The following is a 26965-nucleotide window of genomic DNA, read 5'->3' as shown; positions in this document are numbered from 1 at the left end:
GTATGTACCATTTGAAGGTGGAGTCAGCGATTCTGGAGGATTGGTCTGCTCCGTACTGTGTGTGTACTAACAATAAAACCGTTTTAATACACAGCCTAGACTCTGTAAACGGCATTTTGCTAGCTACTGTGGGCCCCATTTGTTGACAAAGTCTTTGTTAACAACATTTACAAAGCCTAGTCTATATATTAACAGACATTAACTGTTTTTCTTCAGTGCACAAATTGTGACAAATAGTGATTTTGACAACAAACATTCTCCAGAATCGCTGACTCCAACTTTAATAAAGAGAGAAATACAAAGAGAGAGAGAGAGAGAGAGAGAGAGAGAGAGAGAGAGAGAGAGAGAGAGAGAGAGAGAGAGGAATGAAAGGGATGGTTTATATCATGGGACATGTAACCAGAGTGAGTGTGAGATCTGATCATGTTCAGGCATTTGCTTTTACTGTGTAGAGTTTCACATGGCACGATATCCAGTGTTCTGTATTGTCTGCTGCACATACAGTGAAACACAAGTGCTGGAGAGAAAGAGAGAGAGAGGAAGAAGAAAGGCATATCGGGTAATAAGTGCACGCACAGAGCTCATAGCAGCAAAGGTTAGAACTGGGACATATAGTGAGGGACACATGGAAAAGTTGTTGTGGAGAAAGGGACGGCCCCCAACCACTCTTCTCTCTCTCTCTCTCTCTCTCTCTCTCTCTCTCTCTCCCTCTCTATCTCTCTCTCCTTCTCTCTCCAGGCTCGGCCAGATCTTTCTCTCCAACGCAACGCCAAGGACTCACAAAGACACATTGTAAGAGGACACACAGGCATATTCACTGTCTCCCTCCACACACACTGGCCCCTCTCCATGCACACACACACACACACACACACACACACACACACACACACACACACACACACACACACACACACACACACACACACACACACACACACACACTAGCTTTAATAAGAAAGGCCTGACTCAGTCAACAGTAGCAATAAAAACTTGATGAAATGACTCTCCCGAGCGATGCTCACATTATGGCCTATAGTCCCTAGAGACTGGACCCTTCTGTTTCAGTGTTGGAGTGAACATCTGGGCATAGGAGCCAACTGTGGATTACAAATGTTCCCCAGAAGAGGCCTTCATAGTGCAGATGCATATTCTCAAGAACTCACATCAACTCTCAAGAAACTTCCATTCATTACAGCTGTCAATCCGGTCCCCTTGAGGCCTCTCAATGCTCCTCCGACAGGGAGGGTATAGAGGAGGCCAAGATTTCTGGCTGCAATATAATCCTACATCGCCATCTAGTGGCCGCATTGCAACGCCACTGTCCCTTCTATGCAGTGCTGGCTAGCTGGATTGAGCAACAGTTAGGAATGAGGATGTACCAGTGACTGCTCCGCTTCAGTTCTCCTCTGCTGTGGGAATAGCGTGGGTGTAGCCTGTGTGCACACCTGTCAGTGAAAGCAATCTGTGCTAATTGTGTGTGTATGTGTATGTTTGCACACGTGAATCAGGGTAAAAACCATTGTGTATACAAAAAGCACACTGAATACATGATAGGCAAGACTCACAGTTGAGACACTGATTTGAATTCTAACTTGAAATCATGACAGGAATGATCAGGAAACAATAGAATAAAATACAGTACGACACAATCAAGATTATATTCCAATACGCTGCTTCAATTCTGACTTCATATGTTGGGTTTTATTTCACTTGTTGCATCCATCTAAAAGCAGGATACAATCCCACTGGTTTGGTTTCCAGAGGTCAGGGTTAGAAAGGGATAAAAGAGAGAATAGAATGTGTCTACAATGAAAGTGTAACCCTATTCTGACTCCTTCAAGCATTATGCCATGACAAGCAACAGATTCATTGTCACACAAAGTGAATACAAAGGCATGCATGGAGAGAACAGTGTCAAATCGGGCAACTACAGCTCCCCCCTGTGGGTGGAAGGCTTGTGAAAGCAAGCAAAGGAGAGATGTGTGTAGTTTTGTAACTATTCTCTTAAGCAGCCCCTATTGAGTCCATGTTTAAAGGAAAATAAATAGCAAGTGAAAGTATGGTTTACACTGTAAATCCAGGTATAGCTGCTTGTGGTTAAAGTACAGTGAGGGGGAAGTGGAGACTGCGAGTACACTAACAAACTAACTGTTTGTACATGACTATGCAGTGCTCAACTTGCCTTGAAATAGTGCGACTGCAAGACTATAACTCTTATACTAGATCCTATGTAAATGTACTTGTAATCAAGTATTTCTTCATTGTAGTAATGGTAGACATAGGAAAAAGAATACCATGTCGCCATAGATTGCTCAGGACTACAGTGGGCTGTTTAATACCACATAAGTACAGATTATTTGAGCTCATGACATGACATTTGACATCTCACTATTGTACCTTTTCACGTTCCCAGAGGCCGCCATTTTTAATCAAACATGCTAGCATTATAATGACCTCCCTCTCCAGAACTCTTCCTCTGCAGACATGTCCAAAGACCCAAATATAACTGACAGGTTACACACTATGCATGCAGATATTTTGCATATGCATATATTGTTTATGTCAAACAGTGACAGCAATACTATGTTGTGTGTGTTTGTTACAGTATTTTCCATACCCCAGCACTTGTGAATGTTTAAGTCCCCCCATGTGTGTGTTGGTCTGTCTGTGCTTACTCAACTGTAAGTTTCAGACATGCTCACTGAATAATTCAGTTTATAACGTCTTGTTGCCATGGTTGTCTATGAAATGGTTGCTTGGGCCGGTACCACACACACACACACACACACACACACACACACACACACACACACACACACACACACACACACACACCAATATGAGTATGTCGACGGATGAGAACCCCCCATACCAACTGCAAAAAAAGGGAAAGAGACTGACATTTTGTGCTTGTTCTCCCTCCCTCTACCACCCCCTTCACTTCAGTTCACACTCCTATTATTATTGAAACTGTTGATATGAAGCAGCCTAGCCATGGGTGTGTGAGACCCTGCTGATACAACACAATGAGCAGACTGTGAAAATATGTGACTGGTTTCCTGTTAATGGAACCCCTCCAGTGTTCTCATCTCTGCCTTGAGATGAAGCATAAAAGTTTAAAAAATTCCAATTCCGAAACCAAAACTAGAAAATCCATCTGATCTAAGCGCTTTACTATAACGGTGCAACGTGCCTTAGCAATCAAGCAGTTAAGAACTGAATTATGCAAACACAGAAGTCATCTTTATAGCATATGTTGTGAAATATAGGCTTGTATTCATTCTAAAACTGTGAAATCTTGGTGTGAATTGTTGCCCGTATGCATTTCACACCTTCCAGAGGAGACATTTTCTCCTCTAGTCAAATGAGCATTTAAATACTTTAGCTTTTCAAGAAGTTAAAGCCTTGGGCAAATTTTCACTTTTGTGTAAATACTGTGGGATGACAAAGCACTGCAGCACAATGCACTGCAAGCCTAGAAGGACTTTGGTGTATAATGGTTTACCTCTGGCAGGCTTATTGTGAACACAATGGAGAATAAAAGGCCATTTAAAAAAGTTTTGGGCTAGTGGAGAAGTTGGGCACTGTGGATTAAAGGTGGAGTCAGCAATTGTGAAGAACGCTTGTTAACTCTTATTTTGTCAAAATCTGTGAGTATCTCCTCACACTCTTACCTGTCTATACTGTTTGTGTGCACTGAAAACAAATCAGGTGTTAATAGCAACACATCATAGCCTCTGTAAACTAGTATGCATGTAAACAACAGGTACGTAAACAAAGGGGGCCAACAGATAACAGAACCTAGGCTGTGTTTTAACAAAGGATTATTTTCAGCCCACACACAGTAGGTTTACGGCATAGTGGATCGTAAAGAGAGATTTGCTGAATTTGACAAAAATACATTTTGACAACAGGCGTTCTCCAGAATCACTGACTCACACTTTAAGCCAGTTTGAAGTGGGGTAAAAGCACAAGGACACAATCAAATGTCAGCTTTTTGATGTATAATTTGGTGAAGCATATGTATTCTCCCAGGTGCCATGAAAGTTTACTGTTTATTATGAGAACAGTGGGCTCTTGCAAGGGGGCGGCACGTGGAAGTTAAGGGGAAGAGGGGGTGGGGAATATGAGAAGAAGTCGAGAAAAGGGGGTTGAACTGGTCTCCAAAGTTGAAAAAATAAAAAATTGTGGGTGTTGTTTTTCTTTTTTTTTTTTCTTTTCCTCAATCGCGCTACGTCAGATGCGCTCGAGTCCATCCGGAGAGCGCGCACGCACCTCTCGTGGGGACGGAGAGAGAAAAGAGACGTGTGATTTCTCTTTGTACTGAATGAAGAGTTGAGGCCGGTTCTGCTCCTGCTGCTCTCTCCTTTTCTTTTATATAAGCAGAGGTTGCATGCTGTAAATAGCCCAGTAAGCCGGTTACACTGTACGTTTCACCGTGCCGTTCGTTTTGTGGAAGCTGTCGACCACTACCAATGTCCATTTGAACGATTTTTTTGGGGAGACAACAAAAGCATCAGGTCCGTCCACCGTTGTGACTTCGGGGGCTTTCAACTCGCACATTCATCACTCGGGATTTCTTTTCTTTATTTCAGTGCGGAACAGAGCGAAACGCTGCAAGTCAATAGACTGCTCTGCCTCCTTCCACACTTCTTCCATACCTCCGGGAGGGGGAATTTCTTTTCATTACAGAGCGAACCATGGCTGCTGTAACAAGCCCGGAGACGAGCCCTCAGCCCCGGGTATATTTCCAGACACCGGCCGGCGGCACCACGGAGGAACCGGAGATCCCCGTTCGAAAGCAGGGACGCGTCACCGTCAAATACGACCGCAAGGAGCTGAGGAAGAGACTGAACCTGGAGGAGTGGATAATAGACCAGCTAACGGACCTCTACGACTGTGAGGTAAAGACCCCCAAACAATAACCGGCGTCCGAAACCGATCGAACGCATCGATCCGGCGGCTCTGCTTAAGTAATTGGGCTCCATGGTAAACGGCCTAACAAGTCAGTTTATCAGCTGTCTCTCTATTTGTCCAGCCCCTAAAGCAAACTGTTGATAAAGAAACATAAGATAAAAGGCCCTTTGTCGCTGCTCTTGGCCTAGCCTCGCAGCTTTCATAGCCTATAGCCTATTAGTAACATGGGCAATAATAAGTAGCATATAGTCGAAGACGGAACATTAGCATTTAGTGTGAAGAGGATAACATCAAATTCATTTGAGACATTGCAAACAGGCAGACAAAGACCGCATGGTTAAACTTCAGCCCTGCACACAGTCATGCAGGCTATATGTGGCTGTTGAAGCTTTATAGCCTCACGAGACAGGCAGCCTCGGCTCTCTTCTCTGATTGGCTGGAGCGGGTTTAAAGCACACCTGTGAATTCATTTAATCCCATATAGACACATGGTTTAGGGGAAACGGTGAATTCTGTTGTACTTGTTTTCATCAAATACGTTGTTTAAGGAGCTGTTTTGTACGGGAAAATAATATTTAAGGTCTAAATCAATATTTAGAAGTGAAAAAAAACAGACTTTGTGTCTGCTTGTGTGTTCACACTGTTTAGTGTACCTCCCTCCCTCCCTCCTTTCTTGCTTCTCCTAATTGCACACTTTTGAAGGCGCAGTGTGTAAAGGCAATCAGCGATTTTCAAAACAGATTGCATATTCATAAGTATGTTATAATTGCTTGAAAATAAAAGTTGGTTATTTTATTACCAATTTACTTTCTAATTCTAAGGTAAAACGAGGTATTTTATATCCTTAGAATGAGCGTTACTACGTAGGAGCAGGGGGGGCGCTGCCATGTTGAAGGGCCTTATATGTGCTTTTTTAAATGCACCCATTGGAAGGTGAAGAAGTATAGAATAAATAACTAAATACATCTTCACCTCATCACGTGATATTGTAAAATACTTGAGGCAGTGGTGGATGAAGCCATCTAGTTAGGCTATAGCTTATTGTTTTTGAAGGCCACTATCATCTGTAAATTCTTAGAACGGGAGGAGTAGACACAGAGCGTTCAAATCTAGAATTTCCCCACTAGATGCCGCCAAAATACAAAAAAATGTACACACTGTGCCTTTTAAGGAGAGCAAATGTACTTGACAGTGATGGACATACTTTCATCAGGCAAGGGTGTGCAGGCAAACGAGAGACAAATGAGGTGCGACTGATGAATGTGGACTGCGGGGGGGTTGGGATCCGGTCATAAATCTTGTCAGGGGGGGGGGGGATGGTGGTGGCTTGTAATGAACTGCCTGGCCTTAGTAATGACTGAGCATAACCATCAGACGTAGCTAACTTTAGAGTCTCTTGCAGTATCACACATCAAAGCCATAATGCAACCTGGCGGCAGCTGTGGCGGTTACTGCCGGCGTCAGTGGCCGGTAAGCTCGTGTGGACCGCACTGAGCTGGCATTGGCCCACATTCTATTCCTAGCGTGAGGAATACAACGACTTAAAACGGCGGCCCGGAAGATCCCTAGTAGGCCTTAAAGGAAGAGAGGTAGAAAGGCAAAGAGGCTGGAGAAGTGAGATCAAACCACATGCTTACACCACCAGGTTACACCGGGCTGCCTGTAAAGGGGATAAGAAGTTAAACCTTTGTTGTTGTTAGTGAGTAAAGAAAAAAAAGAGAGAGATAGATAGAGAGAGAGAGAGAGAGAGAGAGTCCTTTTTTTGCTGTCTTGCTGCGATTTCTCCAGCCAAAACGTCCTACTTATCTCCAGCCTCCGCCAGCGCACAAGGCCATACAAAGGGAATGTGCTGGCTGTTGCTATAATGGTGGTAGTTGTAGTCTTGTAGCGGACAGGTCGGCTAATAACAACAGAGGCTTCTTCAGGAGGTCAGCCTGTGTCCACAAAGTCAAAAATCCACTCCACTGACAAACTGTAACTAGTTGTAACCAGATATTATTCCAAGGCAATGGTATGGCACTCGAGGAAAGTTTCAAACCGATACCTTATGGTGTGATGTAAAAAAAAGTCTTATCTGTCATCTGATCCTACTTTGATTGAGCTTTTCGAAGGCAGTTACAGGGATATCCCATGAGATGTGGAGAATACTAAAAAGGAAGGGATACCACAGTAGTCTCCCACACCAGCAGAGGTGATTTAATGTCCTGGAGAGGATTTTCCAAATCAATCTGTGCTGATTGTCTGCCAATAATGGATTGAAAGGCTGTTGTTGTTGTTGTTGTTGTTGTTGTTTTAAAGTACACACATCTTGTGAATGATGTGGTGTTTTATTCCTAGCGAGCCACAGAGTCCCGGCTGGTGATTGATTGCAGACCGTGTAGCCTTTCTTTTTTTTTGAGGATAAATATCTCTCTTTCTCAGTGTAGAAGCACTCATCCATTCTCCCATTTAGCATCCACCTTTCGTTCACCTCTCCACTCAAGTCTTACAGTCACGCGTGCTTTGACACAACCGGTGCTTGCTTTATTCTTAGTCTGCTTTTGTAGGTGAACACACGGGGGTCACAAAGAGTCCAAAAAGCCTCACACACGCACGTAGCCGTGTCACTATTGACAGCGAGGCACAAGATAGTAATCGCTTTCTATCAGATCGCACGCAGCTATATCAGATTCTACTCATCCGAAGTGGACGTTATTGATTTACTTCGCATTTCTTGACACACCATCTCTCCTTCATCTCTAATGATGATGCTTTAAGATCTACAGTGGTCCCCCCATCCATATACACACACACACACACACACACACACACACACACACACACACACACTTTTTCATTGTCCAGATCCAGTCTCTGCCCAGGCTGTTAGACAACAAAGAGATTAATTTACAGTGGGTTCACTGATGGGAGTCACATTGGGCTCAGTTAGACGGGTACATGAGGAGCACGTGCTACTAAACAGTGCAACTGGAGAGGCAGCTTGAGCCGGTCAGAGCGGGTGGGAGAACACTGTTCACTGAAAAAAGAAAAAGAAATTGACAAAAAAAAGATGGAGGATTTGGCCTTTGATTATACTCCATTCTTCCACACTTTTTTTCCTTGCCATTGCCCGTCTTCTTGTCCCCATTCCTTTCACAATCCACATTCTCATTTTTCATTATATCCCCCTGGGATGCATATTTCTACCATTAATAAAGCCGCATGGAGTTTGTTCGACAGGGGATTCATAATGAGCCACTAGCCCGCTCATACAGTATAATCCCTTCAAACATGCTACAAGCAGTGGGCCAGTCATTTGTGCCAGCTAGCCTGTCAGATATTCATCCAGCCACTCAGCCATCCTATCAGTCAGTGTGGTTGCTATGGGTATAATGGTGAGGAGCCGAGCCTTAGTATGACTCCATGGCAACAAGGGCTTTTTAAATGTTTATGTTGGTTAACCAGGCAGTGGAAAAGAGGGAGGAAAGAAAAGAGAGTGTCTGTTTGCTAAAACAAAACTTGCATCAATCCCCCAAGCCCCTGGTTTCATTAGTTTTCCTTCAATGCGAAGGTTTTTGATTGGAGCCTGTCATTTGTTGTATTATCAAGCACAGGGCTTTGGTGAATACCTGTGGTACATGTTAATGCAGTGTTCAAGAAACAGAGGCTGCCCAATAGAGCAGGGATTTTTGGGAAAATTGCAGTGGGGTGTCAGTGATGGGGTTACTTGAGTTTGTCTGGTACAGTACGTTCTAAGGGGGTACATATGAAAGAGAGAAGAAATCACAGCAATAGATCCTCCAAATCCCACGAAACCCGCCCACGACAGTTAACGTTATAGACCCAACTGTAATCGTTTAAAAGGGATATACACCAAACGTAACAAAATCAGGGAGTGTTTCTTATGATTATAGCTGTTTTTTTAAATTGTGTTCACCTTTTTTTGTTTTTATTGAGCCTCCACTCCATTACTGGTGTTGTATACAATGTGCAAAGTGAGTTTGAGCCTAGCCCCAGGGGAAAGGAGCAGTGGGGGTTACCTCACCACGTCCACAACTCCTCTTCTAGTAAAAAAAGATCAAATTTCACTCCGGCACTTACTTGGAGACAATTCCATCGAAACTGTGCTATTAAATGTTTCTTTGTCAGTTAAGGCTTATTTCCTGTCAGTCCCCCTCCCCCCCCCCCCCCCCCACACACACACTGGATCACCAGAAGCTACACAGTTAACAGTGGAGCGAGTGGGCGGTCCAATCCCCAAAATCTAGGGTCCTACGTGGCCACACACATCAGAAACATGAGCGCGCACACACACACACACACGCACACACACACACACACACACTTACAGAATCACACATGGGGATATGAGCGAGAACAGAGGCAGAATTGGGAGAGCAGGAATGCAAAAAATAAACGGGGCAAGAGAAAGGAAGCTAGAGGGGATGGCAGGAAGAGAGAGAAAAAGTGGGCAGGGATGACAGAGAATGTGTCCGCTTCTATTACTTTCTGTACTCACTTAACGGTGTCGATGGCAAATTATATAACACTGTTAAGGGAAATTTCCTGGAAGTTTGTAAAGGGATTATTCCTTAATTATTGCCTCATTCATACTCTCTTGTCTCAAACAGTTAAAGAAGGAATGGTTGTATTGCAGGCGGGTCAATAAAAGCACAACATGATGCACCCAGGTGGTGTTTGCCTTTGCAGCTCAGTCTTTCATTTCATGGCTATTTCCCTTGCATGATGAAGTTGGCCTCCCAAATACTGGCGTCACGCTGTTAAAAGACACACACACACACATACATAGAGTGAGCAACATTTGCTTAAACCTTTACACTCAAAGGTCTGAATACCAATCAGCATTACCCTGTTTGCCTCCTGTGCGTAAGAGGGGGACTACAAAGAGGGGTTGTTACACAGAGGGAGTGAAAGACTTCAGTGTCTTTGTAAATACCCCCTACACACACACACACACACACACACACACACACACACACACACACACAGCACACACAAGCATGGACATGCACGTATCTTGTTAATAGGTTGCATGTGGTTCTACATGTCGGACACAGTTCTCTTCCTGTTAAACAGTTGGGGTGAGTCAGCATGTATTGTAGCCTGACCCACTGACTGAGCATGTGAGCCATTCTAAGACCCATAGTGAATACATCAACCATGTTAGAAGAGAGGCAATGCCAAGGGTAGTGAGAGGGAGGGAGACTGACTGTGTGTTTTGGATAGTTAGTTAGTGTGTGAGTAAGATCGGAAGGAAGGAAAAGAACGCCAAGAGAAGGCATGGATGAAGAAAGCGAGGGAATGAGTTGTGAGTCATTCAGGGGAATGTTTATGCATTTTGTTACAGGAAGTGTGTGTGTGTGTGTGTGTGTGTGTGTGTGTGTGTGTGTGTGTGTGTGTGTGTGTGTGTGTGTGTGTGTGTGTGTGTGTGTGTGTATGTGTGTGTGTGTGTGTGCAATTCTAAAGAGGAGAAAGACAAACACACACAAAATGGACAATATCACCACAACAACCCCATTTTACCCCCAAAACAGAGCACAATCAATGCACACACCTGTTGACTCGCTCACTGCTCCGTCTTGGTTTCACCACCTATCATGCATCATTTATTCTGACTGGAAACAGTAATCAAGCAGACAGGCATATATTGTGAATATCTTTGGGAGTATTGGACATGTAAAAAGTGTAAAAAGTATCCCATAAAATTTGACTAGCAACTGCATATAACAGGTATTTTAGGCCTCTAGGATACATACAGTAGATTCTAGCGAGATTTGGTATGGTAAATATGTTTACAAGCAAGAGGAAAGTTGAGCTAAAGTTTAAAAAAATTAAACTAAAGTTGATGGACAGCCCTTATAAATACAGTAGTGTGTGTGTGTGTGTGTGTGTGTGTGTGTGTGTGTGTGTGTGTGTGTGTGTGTGTGTGTGTGTGTGTGTGTGTGTGTGTGTGTGTGTGTGTGTGTGTGTGATTTTCCACCTTGTAAAATCCCTCAGTGTTGTGTTACAGCACTAGCTGAGCCCTGACGCGCCTGTCATTCCAGTCACACAGGTGAAGCTGTCAGCCCAGTGAAATAAGGCTCTGAACCAAACCATTTCACCTCCAGTGATCACAAGTGGAGCACAGCACGTTTTAGAGATCGATTACCAAACTTGGCGGCTTGTTTAACTTGTTTTAATGTCATGAGACGGCCTGTTATCCATTTGTATCTCCCTGCTGAACGCTTGTGTATATTGTGTGTGCACATTAAAAAGGCATCTCGTCAGCACTTAATATCTTGTGCTTCCATAAACATGATGGCTGTAATGTGTTGGAATAGCCCTTTGCTTCCCTGCTCAGTGTTTGTTTTAAATGTATTTTTAAGCACTCTTCTTGGTACTAACCTTTTTACTGCCCTTTTTAACATGGATGCATTTTAAGACCCGACATATGCTTTTGATAGGGAAGGTTTTTGAGCTTAATGGTGATGTAGTGGGTTCCACATTGGCCAGTCTTCTTATATTACTGTATGTGACTCCAGGGTGCTTTTAAATGACAGCTGAATATGAGGGCTTTGGTGTTGAAAGAATATCTTGACAATGACACAGACAAAGCCGCTGTCCCAATATTTAACATTTGCGAGGACCGTTGGCCCGGAGGTGGCATAATACATCTGTGGTGGTCACTGTCATCTCTCTTTGTAAGCAATGCCAATGGCCTGCAGGGTGAGTGAGGTAACACAGATCCACTCAGGAGAGGTATTTTGGTCCCCGGAGACGCATTAGAGCAGCAGCAGACGCCAGTTGAGCTGTGTGTTAACTGCAGTGGGGGGGAGAATGTCAGTGTATGGCTTTATTCAATGTCTCTTGATTGTGATCTGTGTGTGTGTCTAATGTGTTTATTGTACTTGTGTAAGCTAAGGACAGACTGTACAGGAGCACAATGTCTTCCCTGTTGATGCGGTACATTAAGAGAGGTTGATAGATTATGTCAAAGTCGTGATGTGTTTTTTTTAATATATAAGAGGTTTCAGCAGGTTGTAATGTACAGTAATGAGAGTTCACATGGGTTTACAGAGACCGCTCTGTGTAGGCACTGTGTTAACTTGCTGACCTGTTGGCAGACTCTTAGCAGGCAGAGAGAGACAGCCACTGATAAAGAGTTCATACATCTACCATGATGTCACCACTGTGTGATACCTTAGCATGAGCATCCCACCACAGAGGTATCCATGTGGCAGGATTGCTGCGGTCGAAATGGCTTCGGGAAGAAAAAGAGCAGATGAAAGATGAAAGATGTGCGGACAGACGGACAGACAGCTGGTAGGCACATACACAAATAGACGATGATGGGCCCACTGGTGAATGAGGAGGAGGAATAGTGTTACCCTTCCACTCCTGTCATTTATTATGATATATATATATGAAACCTAACCTACTTCAAAACTATCCTAATAACCTAGCTTGACATTGATATTGTCCATCTAGACAGATGAGCGATTCCTTTTTGATTTATTTTGTTCTACATTTGTCGCATGTGTGATTTATACTTTCAGAGACCCAAGGTTATTAGTGCTTCAATTTGCATTCAGTCACAGAACAGGAAGGAACCACTGACCATATTTGGGCAAAGAGTCGACAGAAAGTCGCTGATTCATCAGGAAGGGAGTCAGTCTCTGCCTCATTCTTCTCTTTCAGTTATATACCTCTTGTTTGTGTTCCATATTATAAGATTGAACGTAGACGCTGCCAAGAAATAGGAGTGAAATATCTTTGGTCAGCTTGAAGTCACTTTCAATGTATTAAAGGCAGAAAATAGTTACCACAGTCTCTATACAAACACACTCTTGAGCCAACGATCAACCCTACAGAAGATATGTGTTTTATCTTCTGAAGTATTTTTTTGGACTATGTGTTTAATGTCATAAAACCCATCAAAACAGTTACTAGTTGAATAGTTGTTCGCCGGAAAGTAAAAGCAGTCGTACTCTTTCACACTTGTGTCTTATGTGTGTCTGTCTGTTTTCCTTTCTGCATATTTAGTGCGTAATAATTTGCTGGCGTCTGTCACGCAGTATGTTTTTTTATCCTGTGACTTATTGACTGAATGTGGTGCCAATGTTTGAGAGTTCAGAGGTGCTCATGATTGATCTGCATGAAATAAACCTAATGTTCTCTAATCCACTTTAAAATCATACACGGCTTATATCAATAGCAGCTCCATTGATGTATATGGACATTTCTGAAATGAGTTTGAATATTGAAATAGAGCCTGGATGAATGACCTTCTTGTATTGTAGGAAACTGCCAGAATAGAGGAATAGGTCGTTCAATGAATGTCATGGCAAATGAACAAATGCAAAGGGGCCCTTTGGTGTGTGTTAGTAGCACATGCCAAGAGTGACATTATGCTAATCTGCTGTAATCCTTGTTTGTATGCATTCTTATTTTGATCTGCATGTAATCTCTTCTTTCAGTCCAATTGTAGTGGTTAAAGACTATTTTGACTCATAATAATGTGTGTGTGTGTGTGTGTGTGTGTGTGTGTGTGTGTGTGTGTGTGTGTGTGTGTGTGTGTGTGTGTGTGTGTGTGTGTGTGTGTGTGTGTGTGTGTGTGTGTGTGTGTGTGTGTGTGTGATTTAATAAATAATTGTACTTATGGTTATAAGTAGTTGATGGAAGGAAAGGATTAATCAATTTGTTATAACACCTCAGATCAGTCCTCTGTGCTGCATATTTATTGGTTCACGTTTTTTTTTTTTAGATGGATACTTTTGTCATTCAAATGGACTTAAGAGAGAGGGAAGGATGTTCTTTGTGCGTGAGGGAGTGAGAGAGAGTGAGAGACACTTTGGCAATATTGTTCATGACATTCATGCTGATAATGAATGAATGAATGAATTGTTATTATTATGATGAATTGAGACAAATTGAAAGAGAGAAATGCAAAATAGGATTATTATGCAAATCATGCAAAGCTGCATTGAAATCCAAAGCAAAGGTCAGAAGTAAGCAGCTTTCGCCGCTTCCGCTAGCAGTTTTAGTTGTCTGACATACTCCTTGTTTGCCTTTAGTTAGCTGACAGAAATGAAGCTGAATTTGTAAGAATGTTTTTTTTTTATCAGATTATAAGACGTTGCTAGAATGGTCCTCTGAAATGGTCTTGACACGTTGGTGCTTTCCACTTGTCCCCATGTTGCCTCTGGGTTTCACCCACTTTTCAATCACCTGTCATGCTGCTGATGACTTCCAATTTAAGGGATTTCTTTTAGTTTGTATAAGTGATGCTCTTTTTTTTCATCCCAACTATTAGAGCCTATCCTACCCTTTCTACCACAGCTAAGCATTCTGATGTTGCTGTGGCTGAAAAAGTAAAATGCATCACCATTATTCAGTGAGCGCGATACAGCAGCAGAGTCAGTACAATTGTTCCTGCAGGCTGCTTGTGACCCTGAGGGAACAGTACTGTGTTTTTTTCCCAGGAGAGGCTACAGCTAACAGCGCATCCATGTCCAGTCAACACACACTGAAGGCACTGAACCGCTCAGTCAGACCAAACAAGCTGATGTGTGAATCATCCAACCATACTGCCAGCTGCTTTGACTATGGTGGGGGGGGGGGGGGGGGGGGGTGACCTTCGACATTTAACTTTCCAAATAGATGTGTGTGTGTTAGGGGGGATCTGTGTGTCTGTGTGTGGGTGTGTGGAACCAAGCCAATCCATGTAGCCAGCAGTAGCTGTGGGTCCAGGCAGTCATTCCCTTATTAAGATATCACTTTACTCTATATTACTATGTGTGACTCGAAAATATATAAATATAAATGCTATTGCCATCTAATTACAGTGTAAGAGCTTCCAAAACTACTATGCTTGGATCCTAATTATAGTAATAAAGGTTTCCTGGCTTCATATAAAGATCCGTTCTCCTTTCTGCTCTGGCAGGAAGCTTGAAGCAACCCACACAGCACTGTCTGTGACACAATAGCATGCCCACATCACTATCACCACTATGGAGGCTCTGGTTCCTTTAACTTTACATGGCAGAGCCATTTGCATTTTATCTGAGGGCCAGATAGCAGGAAGCCTGACAGGCCGACAGAGTCCATATGGAGGGTCTGGTGGGAAGTGCCAAATAAGGTGTACGTGTTGTTTTGAACACAACACAATACATTAACGAGCGCCCTGTATTTCCTACTTTGTCAGAGGTTCATGCAGAGATGTCATAAACAAGTTGAGTTTGAGTAAAATACACTGCTGGAACATTTTCCTTTGAAAGTCAATACTGCAAACTGCACAGAATGTTCAGAGTGAGTCAAGAAAATATGTCAGACTCGTGAAACACATTAGTTCTGTGTTTTAGTGGCCGTCCCAGACACAAGCAGGCTGTAAACAGGGCGGCTCAGCTGAACTGTTTTGCCTGAATCTCTTTCATATGATTCAAGGGGGGAAGTACATCTAACTGATTAGACGTGCAATAGAGATGGAAATCAAACACACACACACACATACACACATGCACGTGCAAACACACACACACACACACACACACACACACACACACACACACACACACACACACACACACATACACACACACCCACACACACCAGAGCAAGCACAAGATGATATACAAACACACAAGTACATTTCTTTGTACTGATTATGGATTGCTGGGCTTTATGTTCTACGGTTGTGTGTGTGAGTGAGGCCACATATTTATTACAGCAGCCAATCACCACTTAGATTAATTGTGCCTACACACAAACACACACACACACACACACACACACACACACACACACACACACACACACACACACACACATATATATATATTGCTAATGTCACTCTTAAAAGTTTTCTGTTAACTCTACATGCACACACGCACACAGTTCGCCACTTCCCACAGCTATCATTCATCCTCCCCTCTCTCACGCTATCTCCCAAGGGCATGTGCACAGGAAGTAGCTTGGTCCCACTAACCCCTTCACTTCAGCGCATAAGAAAAAAGCAACAGAATAGAGAAGAACCTCCTTTTTTATTAAAGAAAGATACATCTTTATTTTCTAGTGTCACAAATTCAGTGACCCCAAAACTGTTTGTGGGAAGAGTAAAGGGAAGATGTTACAGAGGAGAAGGAATAAGAGAACAGTGTCTTTCTATTGAAAGAGCTTCAGATTCCTGATAAGCTATGGTGTGTGTGAGAGAGAGAGACAGAGAGACAGAGAGAGAGAGAGAGAGAGAGAGAGAGAGAGAGAGAGAGAGAGAGAGGAGATGGAAAGCAGCAGGCGATGACATCTCTAATCCCTGCACCTTTGTTGACCCAGCGCAGCAAGGTGGCCCAAAATCTGTGTACCGCTCCGTTACAGACACACAAAGGGCAATTCAAACAAAGGTAGCACAGAGCAGTGATGCCAAGCAGAGAGAAGGGGCATCAAAGGAGATAGACAAGGGGGCAGGAAGTGGGTTGGAGCCCAGTATGTTTCCACTATATCACTTTGTGTGTGTGTGTGTGTGTGTGTGTGTGTGTGTGTGTGTGTGTGTGTGTGTGTGTGTGTGTGTGTGTGTGTGTGTGTGTGTGTGTGTGTGTGTGTGTGTGTGTGTGTGTGTGTGTGTGTGTGTGTGTGTGTGTTTATCAGCTCCAAGCTCAAAATATAGGCTTTTTATTTTTTCAATTCTGGCTCAATCAACCGGTGTTTATTTAACAGGCCTGCACATGCAAACACCGTGAATTGGAAGGTACGTCTTATCAAATCATCTTTGAGTCTTTGTGAGCATGACGTTGCCTTGTGTGAATCTGTCCAGACTAGGCATGTTTCTCAACCCTAGTCTGCACCACTATCCCAAAGTTGAGCAATGTGGGAATTTGTATGAGGGTAATCCGCTATTCTGCTTCTATCTCTTTTGTTGATCTTCTCTTTTTTATCATATCAGACCTGGTCATCATCATCCAAATCTATTGCATCAGAATGGTCTGCTCTCTCAACCAGGACTCCTCATTGCACCAACGATCCTTTTTTACTCAGTCACAACTAATTCCAATTGCTGAGCTTAAGGTATTGGCCAAGCTCCGGATGATTTGTAGCTGCGGCCTTTTTATTTGGACCATTAGACAATGAGATGATTAAAGCACAGTCTATTTCTCTCCAATGAATGATGCTCCACATCATCTATTTATGTGTAAACAGGCAGAAAATATAAGCCGTCTCTGTGCTTTTAGACATTTAACCCTGAGCAATAGACACCAATTGATCCAAACCATGCGAGAAAAAAAAATGTACACTATGATATCAGTGCCCTCCTAGCTGTGGTGTTTGGTTGTTGTGTGTGTGTGTGTGTGTGTGTGTGTGTGTGTGTGTGTGTGTGTGTGTGTGTGTGTGTGTGGACACGATGTTCTCTAAGCTGTGAGAACTGAAACACACACAGACACAGACAATTTAAAAGCTCTCGTTGCCTGCAGGGCCAGTTGCATATGGGTGTTTGTGTGCGTTCAAACACACACATACACACAAACATTTTATACCTGTGTCACTGTGCCAAGTCAACCAGCCTAGGGTAACAGTTTTGAGCGCACACATAAACACACACTCGCTAAGCCACTCTGTAATGGACACACACACTCACACACACACACACACACACATAAACTATCACTAAAAAACACTTTCCAGTTTGGCCAGAGAGAATTGGAAAGGGAGGGAAGTGGAGCGGTGTCAAATGTTTCTGTGCATCTCTCCTAAATGAACCAATGGAAAGTGAGATAACATTAAACAAGTGGTCAATGACGTATAAAGGTGTCTGGTTTATTCAGTGAAAACAAGAGCGCGCACACACACACACACACACACACACACACACACAACACACACACACACGGAAATTGGAGTGAGCGGGCGACATTGTTTGTGCGCCACGCGGCCGACTTTTCCTACTTCTTCCTCTTCCAACTTCCTGCCCATCACTCCCCCTCCCCCCGACCCCCCAAACCAAAACATCGCTTTTGTCTTTGTTGCAATGTTGTCCGGGCCATCCTGAACGTCTGACTATTTTTAACCTGGTTTGTTACTGAGCTGAGGCAGCGGAAAAAGCAAAAGTCCTCCACTATTTGTCCCAACTCACTCAGCTTTAGGTCAACCTGAGCCTCTCTCTATGTGATTCTGTACTTCAGAATAACGTTCTTCTCCCTGGCCTCCTTTTACTCTGACACACACACACACACACACACACACACACACACACACACACACACACACGCTCACACTGACTCCCGCTGTTTACGGAGCTCCTGTCTCAGGGATCAGTTATGTTGGTGTGTGTGTGTGTGTGTGTGTGTGTGTGTGTGTGTGTGTGTGTGTGTGTGTGTGTGTGTGTGTGTGTGTGTGTGTGATCACTGGAAGACCTGCTGTGTAATCCTTGCAGGTGTCCTCTCTGACCTACTTACATCTCACTGATAAGACGCTGGCTGCCTTCTATCCACCTCATTACACTCACTGTGGACCTGTGTGTTAGTTGAGTCTTTCTCAATTTCTCCTGTGCCTGTTGGACATGTCTCACATCTGGTTTTTTATCTTCACAGTTCATTTCCTGTAGAGAACCTGATTGCATTGCTCTCTTTACTCATCACTTCCCTTTACAGTAGCAATGTCAGGCCCTTTTGTTGCAAATACAAGGACGCTGACCTACATACGTGTGTTTGTGTATCTGTGTGTGTGTGTGTGTGTGTGTGTGTGTGTGTGTGTGTGTGTGTGTGTGTGTGTGTGTGTGTGTGTGTGTGTGTGTGTGTGTGTGTGTGTGTGGGTCTTCTATTTTCCCAGTAAAAAGGATCTGTATCTGGCATTTGATCTGTCCAAGCCCTCAGCAGCTACACAACACAGCCCCCTGTGAGAGGAATAGTACTATTACCTACAAACACACACACACACACACACACACACACACACACACACACACACACACACACAAACACACACATTCGCTCTCATACTGTCACATCTCATTCTGCTCTTTTCTGCATGCAGCCTCCAGACTGATAGCGTGTCTTGTCTGTTGTTGCTCTCTCTGTCTCGTGTGTGAGTGCGTGTGCGCACGTGTGTGTGTGTGTGTGTGTGTGTGTGTGTGTGTGTGTGTGTGTGTGTGTGTGTTTGTTTGTTACTGTATCATATTTACAGGTTTAACAGGAAGAGTATAATTGCATTTAAAGACCACATTGAAACAGGTTTACGCAGCAGGTCAAAGCAGCCGTTTGTTTCTCAGGTGATGCCCGTGGTTCAGTATGAGTAGAAGGTTTTGTGATGTCACGTGTCAACTGATGCTGAAAATGTTTTTCTCTTAAAGAATAACCTGCAGTTATTGTGCTACAAACAGGCTCTGTTAAAACTGGCTTTTTAATATGGCTAAGGCTTTGACTAAGGGTGAGAATGATCATATAGGCCCTTTAAAATACTTTGGTCTTTACGGAAAATGAGTAGAGATATTCATAAATGACCCTTCATAATGGGATTTTGCAGCTTCTTTTTCATGTGATTAACAGAATTTTTTTTTATGAATTAAACTTAGTAAAAATAGAATGAAACACAAGGAAAAAGGCCTGATTAAACCAAATGAATTGCTGATTAGGTCTACCGGCCAAAATCAAGCCTTATAAATGAATGAGCTCATTAGCAGGTTTTGTGGATTAGGTTTTCTGAACAAAAGGCAACAGTGTGAATAGTTTGTTTGTATTTTCCGCTCTTGATCTGATTGAATCTTAAAAGGTTTAAGCTTCTAGCAGTTGCCTAATGATATCCGGAGCAGAATCAGAAACTAGTATGTGTCGCTGTATGGTCAACATTCATTACAGTGTTGCTGTGGTCTGAAGTCCTGCTTTAAAATCCAGAAGACTCTATCGGAAGCTTGAGAGGTTACCATGCTTATCTACGTCGTTTAAAAAGTGAGGCAGCTTTGCGATACCAGAAAAGCAGACATAAGCTCGGAGATAGCGGTCTAAACACTAATCCAAATACAACTTACAACTCCACTAGTTTCCACACATATCTTGAACAGTACTTCGCCTTTTGGATCAAATATGCAGCCAACAGTTAAAACCCCCTCCAGCAGACTAGTCTTTTAGTCAGTCAGTCTGGAAGATTGTTTTTTGGAAATCCTCCCTCGTGATTCCCTGCCTTCTTTGTGTCTCGTCTCTGAAGCCTGTCTTCCGGCCTTTTTCAACATCCCTCCCTCTCTCTCCCTCTCTCTCTCTCCCTCTCTCTATCTCTCTCTCTCCCTCTCTCTATCTCTCTCTCTCTCTGTCTCTCTGTCTCTCACTCTCTGTCTCTCTCTCGGTTTATTCCCTCAGCTGCTCCCTCTCTCGATATGCTCCTTAACCTCTTGCCTTCCTTCCTGCGGGCGTTCCCTCCCCCGTCTCACAGATTTACCAGTTTGTCTAGTCAAATTAGCTGTATTAAAATGGAAGCCAGTGTGTAAAGGCTTAATGAAGGAGGTTCAATGAAAAGGCAATCACGGTTTTAGATTGAGTCTATGAGGACGCCACAGCGATGCAGAGTACAGACAAAAAGATCCTTATATAAGAAATGAATCAAATTATATTTGACATTTGAGTAAAAATACAGTTCAGTATTATTATGGTTCTGCCTCTACATCCATATGTAAGTTCTGGATTGGGAATTGGAGGATAAAAGTCTTGAGCAGGAGTTAAAGTAATGTGCTTGTTTCCTTTGTCTTCTGTCTCCTGTATGAGCTTTTTTTACTGCCTGTAGCAGCACATGGGGCCCACATGTTGTGCACATCAGTCTTTGTGTCAGACTGCACAGCCTGTGTGTGTGTGTGTGTATGTGTGTGTGTGTGTGTGTGTTTGTCTGTGTGTGTGTGTGTGTGTGTGTGTGTGTGTGTGTGTGTGTGTGTGTGTTACTCTGCTGACAGTAAGTCTGTCTGTCACCTCCAGTCTCTATCTCACGCACACAGGCTGTCCTGCTCAAAATTTAATCCTTCTATCCGGAATGTACACACACACACACACACTTCATGCAGCTCAGACTTCTTAATGCCCATTTTATAATTCTTTAATCCATGTGTGTGAGAGGTGTGTATGAATCAGAAATAATGTGTGTGGAAAAAATTTGGTGAATGTGTCACATAAATGTGCACACACAGCATGCCGTGCCTGTCTGTCCGCGTGTGTGTGTCTGTCCGTGTGTGTGTGTGTGTGTGTGTGTGAGAGAGAGACATGGGGCAGGGGGCAGTTGGGCAGGTGCAGAGACAGCTGGTGTGGGCAACTCTAACTGAGGGGGAGGACGGTAGAGAGAGAGAGAGAGAGAGAGAGATTCCTGGGGAATGACATGAATATAGGGTAGCAATTTGGCTGAAAAAGAGGGGGAAACGAGTGTTAGTACGAGAGTGTGTGTGTGTGTGTGTGTGTGTGTGTGTGTGTGTGTGTGTGTGTGTGTGTGTGTGTGTGTGTTTGTGTGTGTTGTTGCCAGTGGTGAAACCCCTTTGAAAGCACACACTGAGCCAGTGTGTTTGAGTGGGGCAGATGGAGAGATGGAGAAAAGAGAGGCAGTCTATTAAAGCACTTCTTCTTACAGAGCGACAGATTAATCAGGAAGGAGCGATTGACTGGAGGGAGAAGGTATAGGGAGAAAGGGAACGAAAGAGACAAAGAAGAACTTACTTTAATGTATATAATGAGACACATATCCCTAAGCTATAGAGGATAATGTGCTGCGCAGCCTTGTGTGAGGGGACATCTTATCAGTATCAGGCATTAATTGCTTTGCTTAAATTAGCCGCAACAATCTTTAAAATGGTGGAAGTACTGAAACAATGCATGTAAGTTGCAGCGCAGCCTAACGTAATTCATCTGAGTGTAGTGATGTAGTTGTTTAAACACCCACTAGTTCATTGCCATTATGCTCTGTATATGAAACAAGCAAGGCTGCGTTTTTATATTGTGAACTGTACTCTTTCTTCATACAGAACCAGCCTTTTCTCATTAACTTTCTCCGTCTGCCATCCTCAAAAAAAAAAGTTGAAGAAATTGAAAAATACCTGTCTGCCTGCCTGCTTCTTTGTCTCCTCTCTTTGCCTCCGTGGTGTGCAGCGTGCGTGGTGATGGAAAGGCAGCCAGCGCCCTCTAGTGTTGGCCCTTGATCAGAGAGACAGAAAATGCCTCTGCTGCCGCCGCCTTATACCATAAACACAGGCAGCTAAGAATAGAAAAGGACGGTTTATTTCCATGTGTCAGCGAAAAGAGATGATTGTGTGTGTGTGTGTGTGTGTGTGTGTGTGTGTGTGTGTGTGTGTGTGTGTGTGTGTGTGTGTGTGTGTGTGTGTGTGTGTGTGTGTGTTCACGCTGACAAGGAGTTGTCACCTTTCAATTCAACATTAGCAGTGGTCAGCAACTTTTGGCCTTTTTTGTTGCTGTTTTTTTGTCTCGTGGAGTTGTGTGTCTAAATGTGCTCTCCTCTCCTCTGGTTGTGTTTCAGGAGGAGGCCATCCCAGAGCTGGAGATTGATGTGGATGAGCTGCTGGATATGCCCAGTGATGTTGAGCGGGCAGCCAGGGTCAAGGTATAATATGAACATATGCACAAATCCTTCTGTAACAACCTTCGGCATAGTGCTGTGAATGATTCTGGAAAGTTTAGATGTTGTAAGTGCTTTAGAAGTGGAGATTTTTGTTTCAGAGAATTGAAAAAAACTAATGTTGAGTTAATGGTCTTTAAAGATAGTTTTATGGAAGACGCAATATTCAAGGTTTAGTCAAATAAACACCTATATGTACTCTTTGGACCTTTTAATTATACTAGTATGAAGAAGACGTTATGGAGGCAAAGCAGACAAAAATCTTAACGTTGACAAATGCTTGAAAAAAAAAAATTCATGCAGTGGTTGGGACACAATGCAGACTTATTTCAAAGAAAGTGAGGACACACAAAGTCAAAATATATTCTTATGTATCATATTTTTTTCTTGTTTACAGGACTTACTGGTTGACTGTTATAAGCCTTCTGAGGTAAGTTTTCATTCCTTATATTGGTTGATTATGTTGTTATCTGTAAAATACTCCCTCCTTCATGTGTTTTGTCCCTGCTGTCTTCCCGTAGGAGTTTGTCTTGGGACTGATCGACAAGATCCGAGGGATGCAGAAGCTCTCTACGCCTCAGAAGAAATGATGACATCCCTCCACATCCACCTCAGCCCTCGCCTCTCGTCTTCCTACCACACTATACGTCTCTTTTTATATATTTTTCTTCCATTGAAGATCTTTTTTCATTTTCATCTCTCTCTCTCTCTCTCTCTCCTCTCGTTGCCCGGATACAGCCCTATAATTCGCTTGATTCAATTATAAAAAAAAACATTATTTCGTGACCTTCCCTTGTTGTTTTTCGGATATAAAAACTATCAGCAAAGGAGGAAAAAGTAAAGCCGAGAATCAGTAATAACCTGACAGGGGGAAAAAAGACAAACCAAGAAATGTATGGGTTTTAAAGGTATAGTGCGTAACTTATTATATTTTGATAGTGTATGGATGTTATGCCTTCTGCTGTACATTGAGGTTTTTTTCTTAGTAGTAGAATCAACAAACATTTCGTGGGCGCCTCTTGAGCTCCTGTGCTAGTGTCGGGCGGTAGCACCATTTTTTAAACGCTGCCATACTGAGAAATACAGACAGAGTTTTGTAGGGCTGATAGGCCTAATCAATTTTGCTTCGACTCCTTAGGCACTGGCTTGAATGTAACCAACATTCATTTATATCGAAAACTTACTCACTATAGCTTTAAAAACTATCAGAATTTATGGGTTTTAATCCAGTCTTCTCTTTTTCACCTCTGCTCCTCCTTCATCCTTCGTTCTGCTTCACTCCTCTTTCTCATCCCGCACTTCTTCCACCTGCCTTCACACCATCCTCCGAGAGAGGGAAGAGGAACAAGAGGAAGCAGCCAATCAGCTTGAAGCCTAACACATCCCTTATGTCTCCACCAATGAGAGTCCTTCGTTTCCCATTTGCAAGGGGTTCAAGCTTCTAAATGACCCAACCACCAAACATGATTCCTTTGACCTTTTTTTTCTAGTTGAGTTTGAGGGCATGAGGATATTTACTTGACTTTTTGTTTTGAACTTTTTTTAAGGGGGGATCCGTACAGTCTTTTAAGATCATTTTCCCCCCACCTGTAATCAGTGGCATTATTTACAGTGGTGCATTTAAAGACTTTGAAAAAAAAAAAATGTTTGTGTGTATCTGTTGAAAATTCTGTCATTTTGGGGAAACCACAAAGAATCATGTGAGGTGTATCTGTAGTTCAGCGAAGAAGAAAATCTGATCCTTTGGAATAGTGGTTAAAGCTATGGAAGAAGAAAAAAAGTCACTGGTGGCTATGGTGGTCAAACTAATTTTAGAAATAAAAGCCCTTCCTTTGAGGCTAGACGTAGAAGGGCGGGCGTGCTGACCCAAGGTTCAAATCCTTTGAAAGGAAAAGGGTTTTTCTTCCCTGCGTAGTGCAGTCGTGAGAGAGGCTCTTTAGAAGCCACTGTTGTCCAGCCTGCACATACACGTGTACGTCGGTGTGTTTGCTAAATGCTACGTGTGCGTGTGTGTTGCTACATAATGTACAGCAACAACATTCATAATAGGAGTGTTTTTCTGGCCTGTATATTCTGCTGTTCTGTACGACGTATTAGATTTTTTTAGTATAGGACTGGTTCCTGGTTTGGATATTTCTTTTGTTTTTCTGGATGCATTTTGTCACACTCACACACAGTCTAACAGGGGGGACCCAGAACTAAGCTGCCTTGTTTGTTTGTTTTTTTAATCCCCCCCCTCTCTCTCTCTCTCTCTGTCTTTCTTTCTCTGTCTCTCTCATTAATCTTTTAAATGAGCATGTCCACCATGTTAGTTCAGACAGGTCACACGTACATGGAAACTCTGAGAATGTCTCTGGAGCTACGTGTTGGTGTGGAGACTTTGTCCTGTCCTCTGGCTGTCAGCAGACCCACCAATGAGATGTCTGAATGGGATGGAGCGAGGGACAGAGGAGGCCACTGTTTTACATTGAAACTGTCTAAATGCATTCACCCTTTTTTTGTCTTTCTTTAACTGACACACACACACACACACACACACACACACACACGCACACACACACACACACACACACACACACACACACACACACACACACACACACAGGCATACAGATATACACACATCAAGTGCTGAAAGAGAGAGAGAGAGAGAAAGAGAGAGAGGTCCATAGCTGTCACAAGATTGGTGTGTTTTCCCACTGCAGCTGCCAATCATCTCCAGGAATAAGCCATCTGTTTCTGTCCCTTGGCCAATCAGATCAGGGACTGAAGTCCATCGACCAATCAGAGAAGCACTAGCATTTGCTGTAACACCTGTAGTGACAGCAGATCCTCCACTGTCTGTCCCTTTCTCTCCCAGTGCCAGCACACACACACACACACACACTGGCCCATTTTCATGTTGCTGCTCTGTCAATTCTCCCCGGCAATCCCCTCCCTCCCTCCCTCTCTTCTCCTCCTCCTCCCTCCCATGTTCATCCTTTGTCCACTCTCTCTCTATCCTTTCCTCACTTTCCTTTACTTTTTTTTAAACAGATGTTGCCTTAGGTATTATTTATGTTACACAAACCAAATAAAGGGGAGACATTCAGTATCAAAAAGGTAACACAAAACTGCTAAAAACGTGTGTTACTGAGCAGAACTGTGGCGTGTGCAGAATCTGTCGACTCCTTTTCTCTAGTTTTTTTTTAAACATTGAGGTTTTTTTTTCTTTCTAGAAGTGAGTGTTTAATACTTAAGCCTTGATACAGTGATTTTGTTTAGATACAATGATGTTCTTTACATTTACCATTTGAATACTGCTCCGTTTTTATTGTGACCATGACACTTCTTGATGCCCAGGCCTTGGATTAACACATAGTTGAACAAACATCCATTCAGAGGCATTCTGGTGCGATTGCTTTTGCCTTCCTGGTGGGGTTTTTCCAAATCGAGCACAGTCTGCATTTCTGCGGGACATTCTGATGTGTTACAGGGCAAACTCAATCACTGAACTTGAGTGGATTTTCATTTCCAAATCCAGGTGTGGATTATACCTTCTTAGACTGTTATTCAGAAGTCTAGTCGTTTTTTTTTTACTGTTGGGAAAATTGCAAAAAATATATATACTGATTATTATCATTGAGGCTAAATACAAGAGCTAAACCGTGCAGACTGGAGGAGTGGAGGATTTTTTGGACAAGGATTAGATTTAAACCAACAAACAAATGTAGCAATATCAACAACAGGTCTTGTTTTTGCCCAATTTTGTTACACTTTTATGCAACTTTAATAAAAACATGTAAAATTGAAACATTGTCTTTGTTTATTGGGGTTTTAGTTCCTTGCTTCAGTAGACCATTGTTAATGATTATTCAACTGTTAATAAGCTTGTATTAACAAAGCATCCCTTTAAAATATATTTAATGTTGTGCATTAAATATATTTTATATTATAAAATATATTTTATATATATTTAATGCTGCCCCCCGGGGGGGCGCGGACACTCTACCGGGGGGGCGCGAGTGGGATGAAAAAAAAAAAAAAAAATCTTAATTTTTTTTTTTTTTTTTTTTTTTGCAATTTCAATTTTTTTCCTGATATGTAGCCTAGTTCAGAGATGATATGTATTTTTTTTCTTTCTTAACTTTTTTTGATAGGTAGTTGCCAAGTTCATCACACAAACACTCCAATCCACTGATATGAGATCAGTTTGCAATTTTCAAGTACTGCATTAATGGTAGGACTGTGGCCACTAGAACTGGTCTCTGGTCAGCAAAGGTCTTGAAAACAGCATAAGTGTGCTTGTGACATGCGTGCCACCCATGCACGTGTATGGGCACGTGTCCCAGCAGATTTTTGAAATCTGAATAAAAAAATGTAAGTTTGTAGTTAGCAAGTGTAACATCTTCTTAGGGCAGAATTTCATAAATAAAGGTTTATTTTTTTAGCAAGATATTTGGTCAAAAGCTAGTTGTCATCCGTCCCTCTGTCCAGTTGTTAGGCA

At 42.8% G+C, this 26965-nt stretch overlaps 1 protein-coding gene across 1 annotated transcript; it reads left to right on the top strand.

The window, feature by feature from the left end:
- Positions 1 to 4296: 4296 nt before the first annotated feature.
- Positions 4297 to 25103, top strand: ppp1r14bb (protein phosphatase 1, regulatory (inhibitor) subunit 14Bb). Its single transcript, XM_080052284.1, has 4 exons — positions 4297 to 4907; positions 22381 to 22464; positions 22877 to 22909; positions 23001 to 25103. The coding sequence occupies exons 1-4, from the start codon at positions 4704 to 4706 to the stop codon at positions 23067 to 23069; spliced, it is 390 nt and encodes a 129-aa protein (XP_079908410.1). The 5' UTR covers positions 4297 to 4703; the 3' UTR covers positions 23070 to 25103.
- Positions 25104 to 26965: the final 1862 nt, after the last annotated feature.

The sequence above is a fragment of the Ammodytes marinus genome (assembly GCF_949987685.1).
Source record: "Ammodytes marinus genome assembly, chromosome: 23".
In the NCBI taxonomy this organism is placed as follows: domain Eukaryota; kingdom Metazoa; phylum Chordata; class Actinopteri; order Uranoscopiformes; family Ammodytidae; genus Ammodytes; species Ammodytes marinus.
This window is presented reverse-complemented; position numbering and strand designations above follow the sequence as displayed.

Bases quoted from the DNA above. Each gene is read 5' to 3' on its own strand.
- ppp1r14bb (XM_080052284.1), top strand. From the start codon at position 4,704: ATGGCTGCTGTAACAAGCCCGGAGACGAGCCCTCAGCCCCGGGTATAT. The intron at 4,908-22,380 runs GTAAAGACCCCC...GTTGTGTTTCAG, and splicing joins CGGACCTCTACGACTGTGAG to GAGGAGGCCATCCCAGAGCT. The intron at 22,910-23,000 runs GTAAGTTTTCAT...GTCTTCCCGTAG, and splicing joins ACTGTTATAAGCCTTCTGAG to GAGTTTGTCTTGGGACTGAT.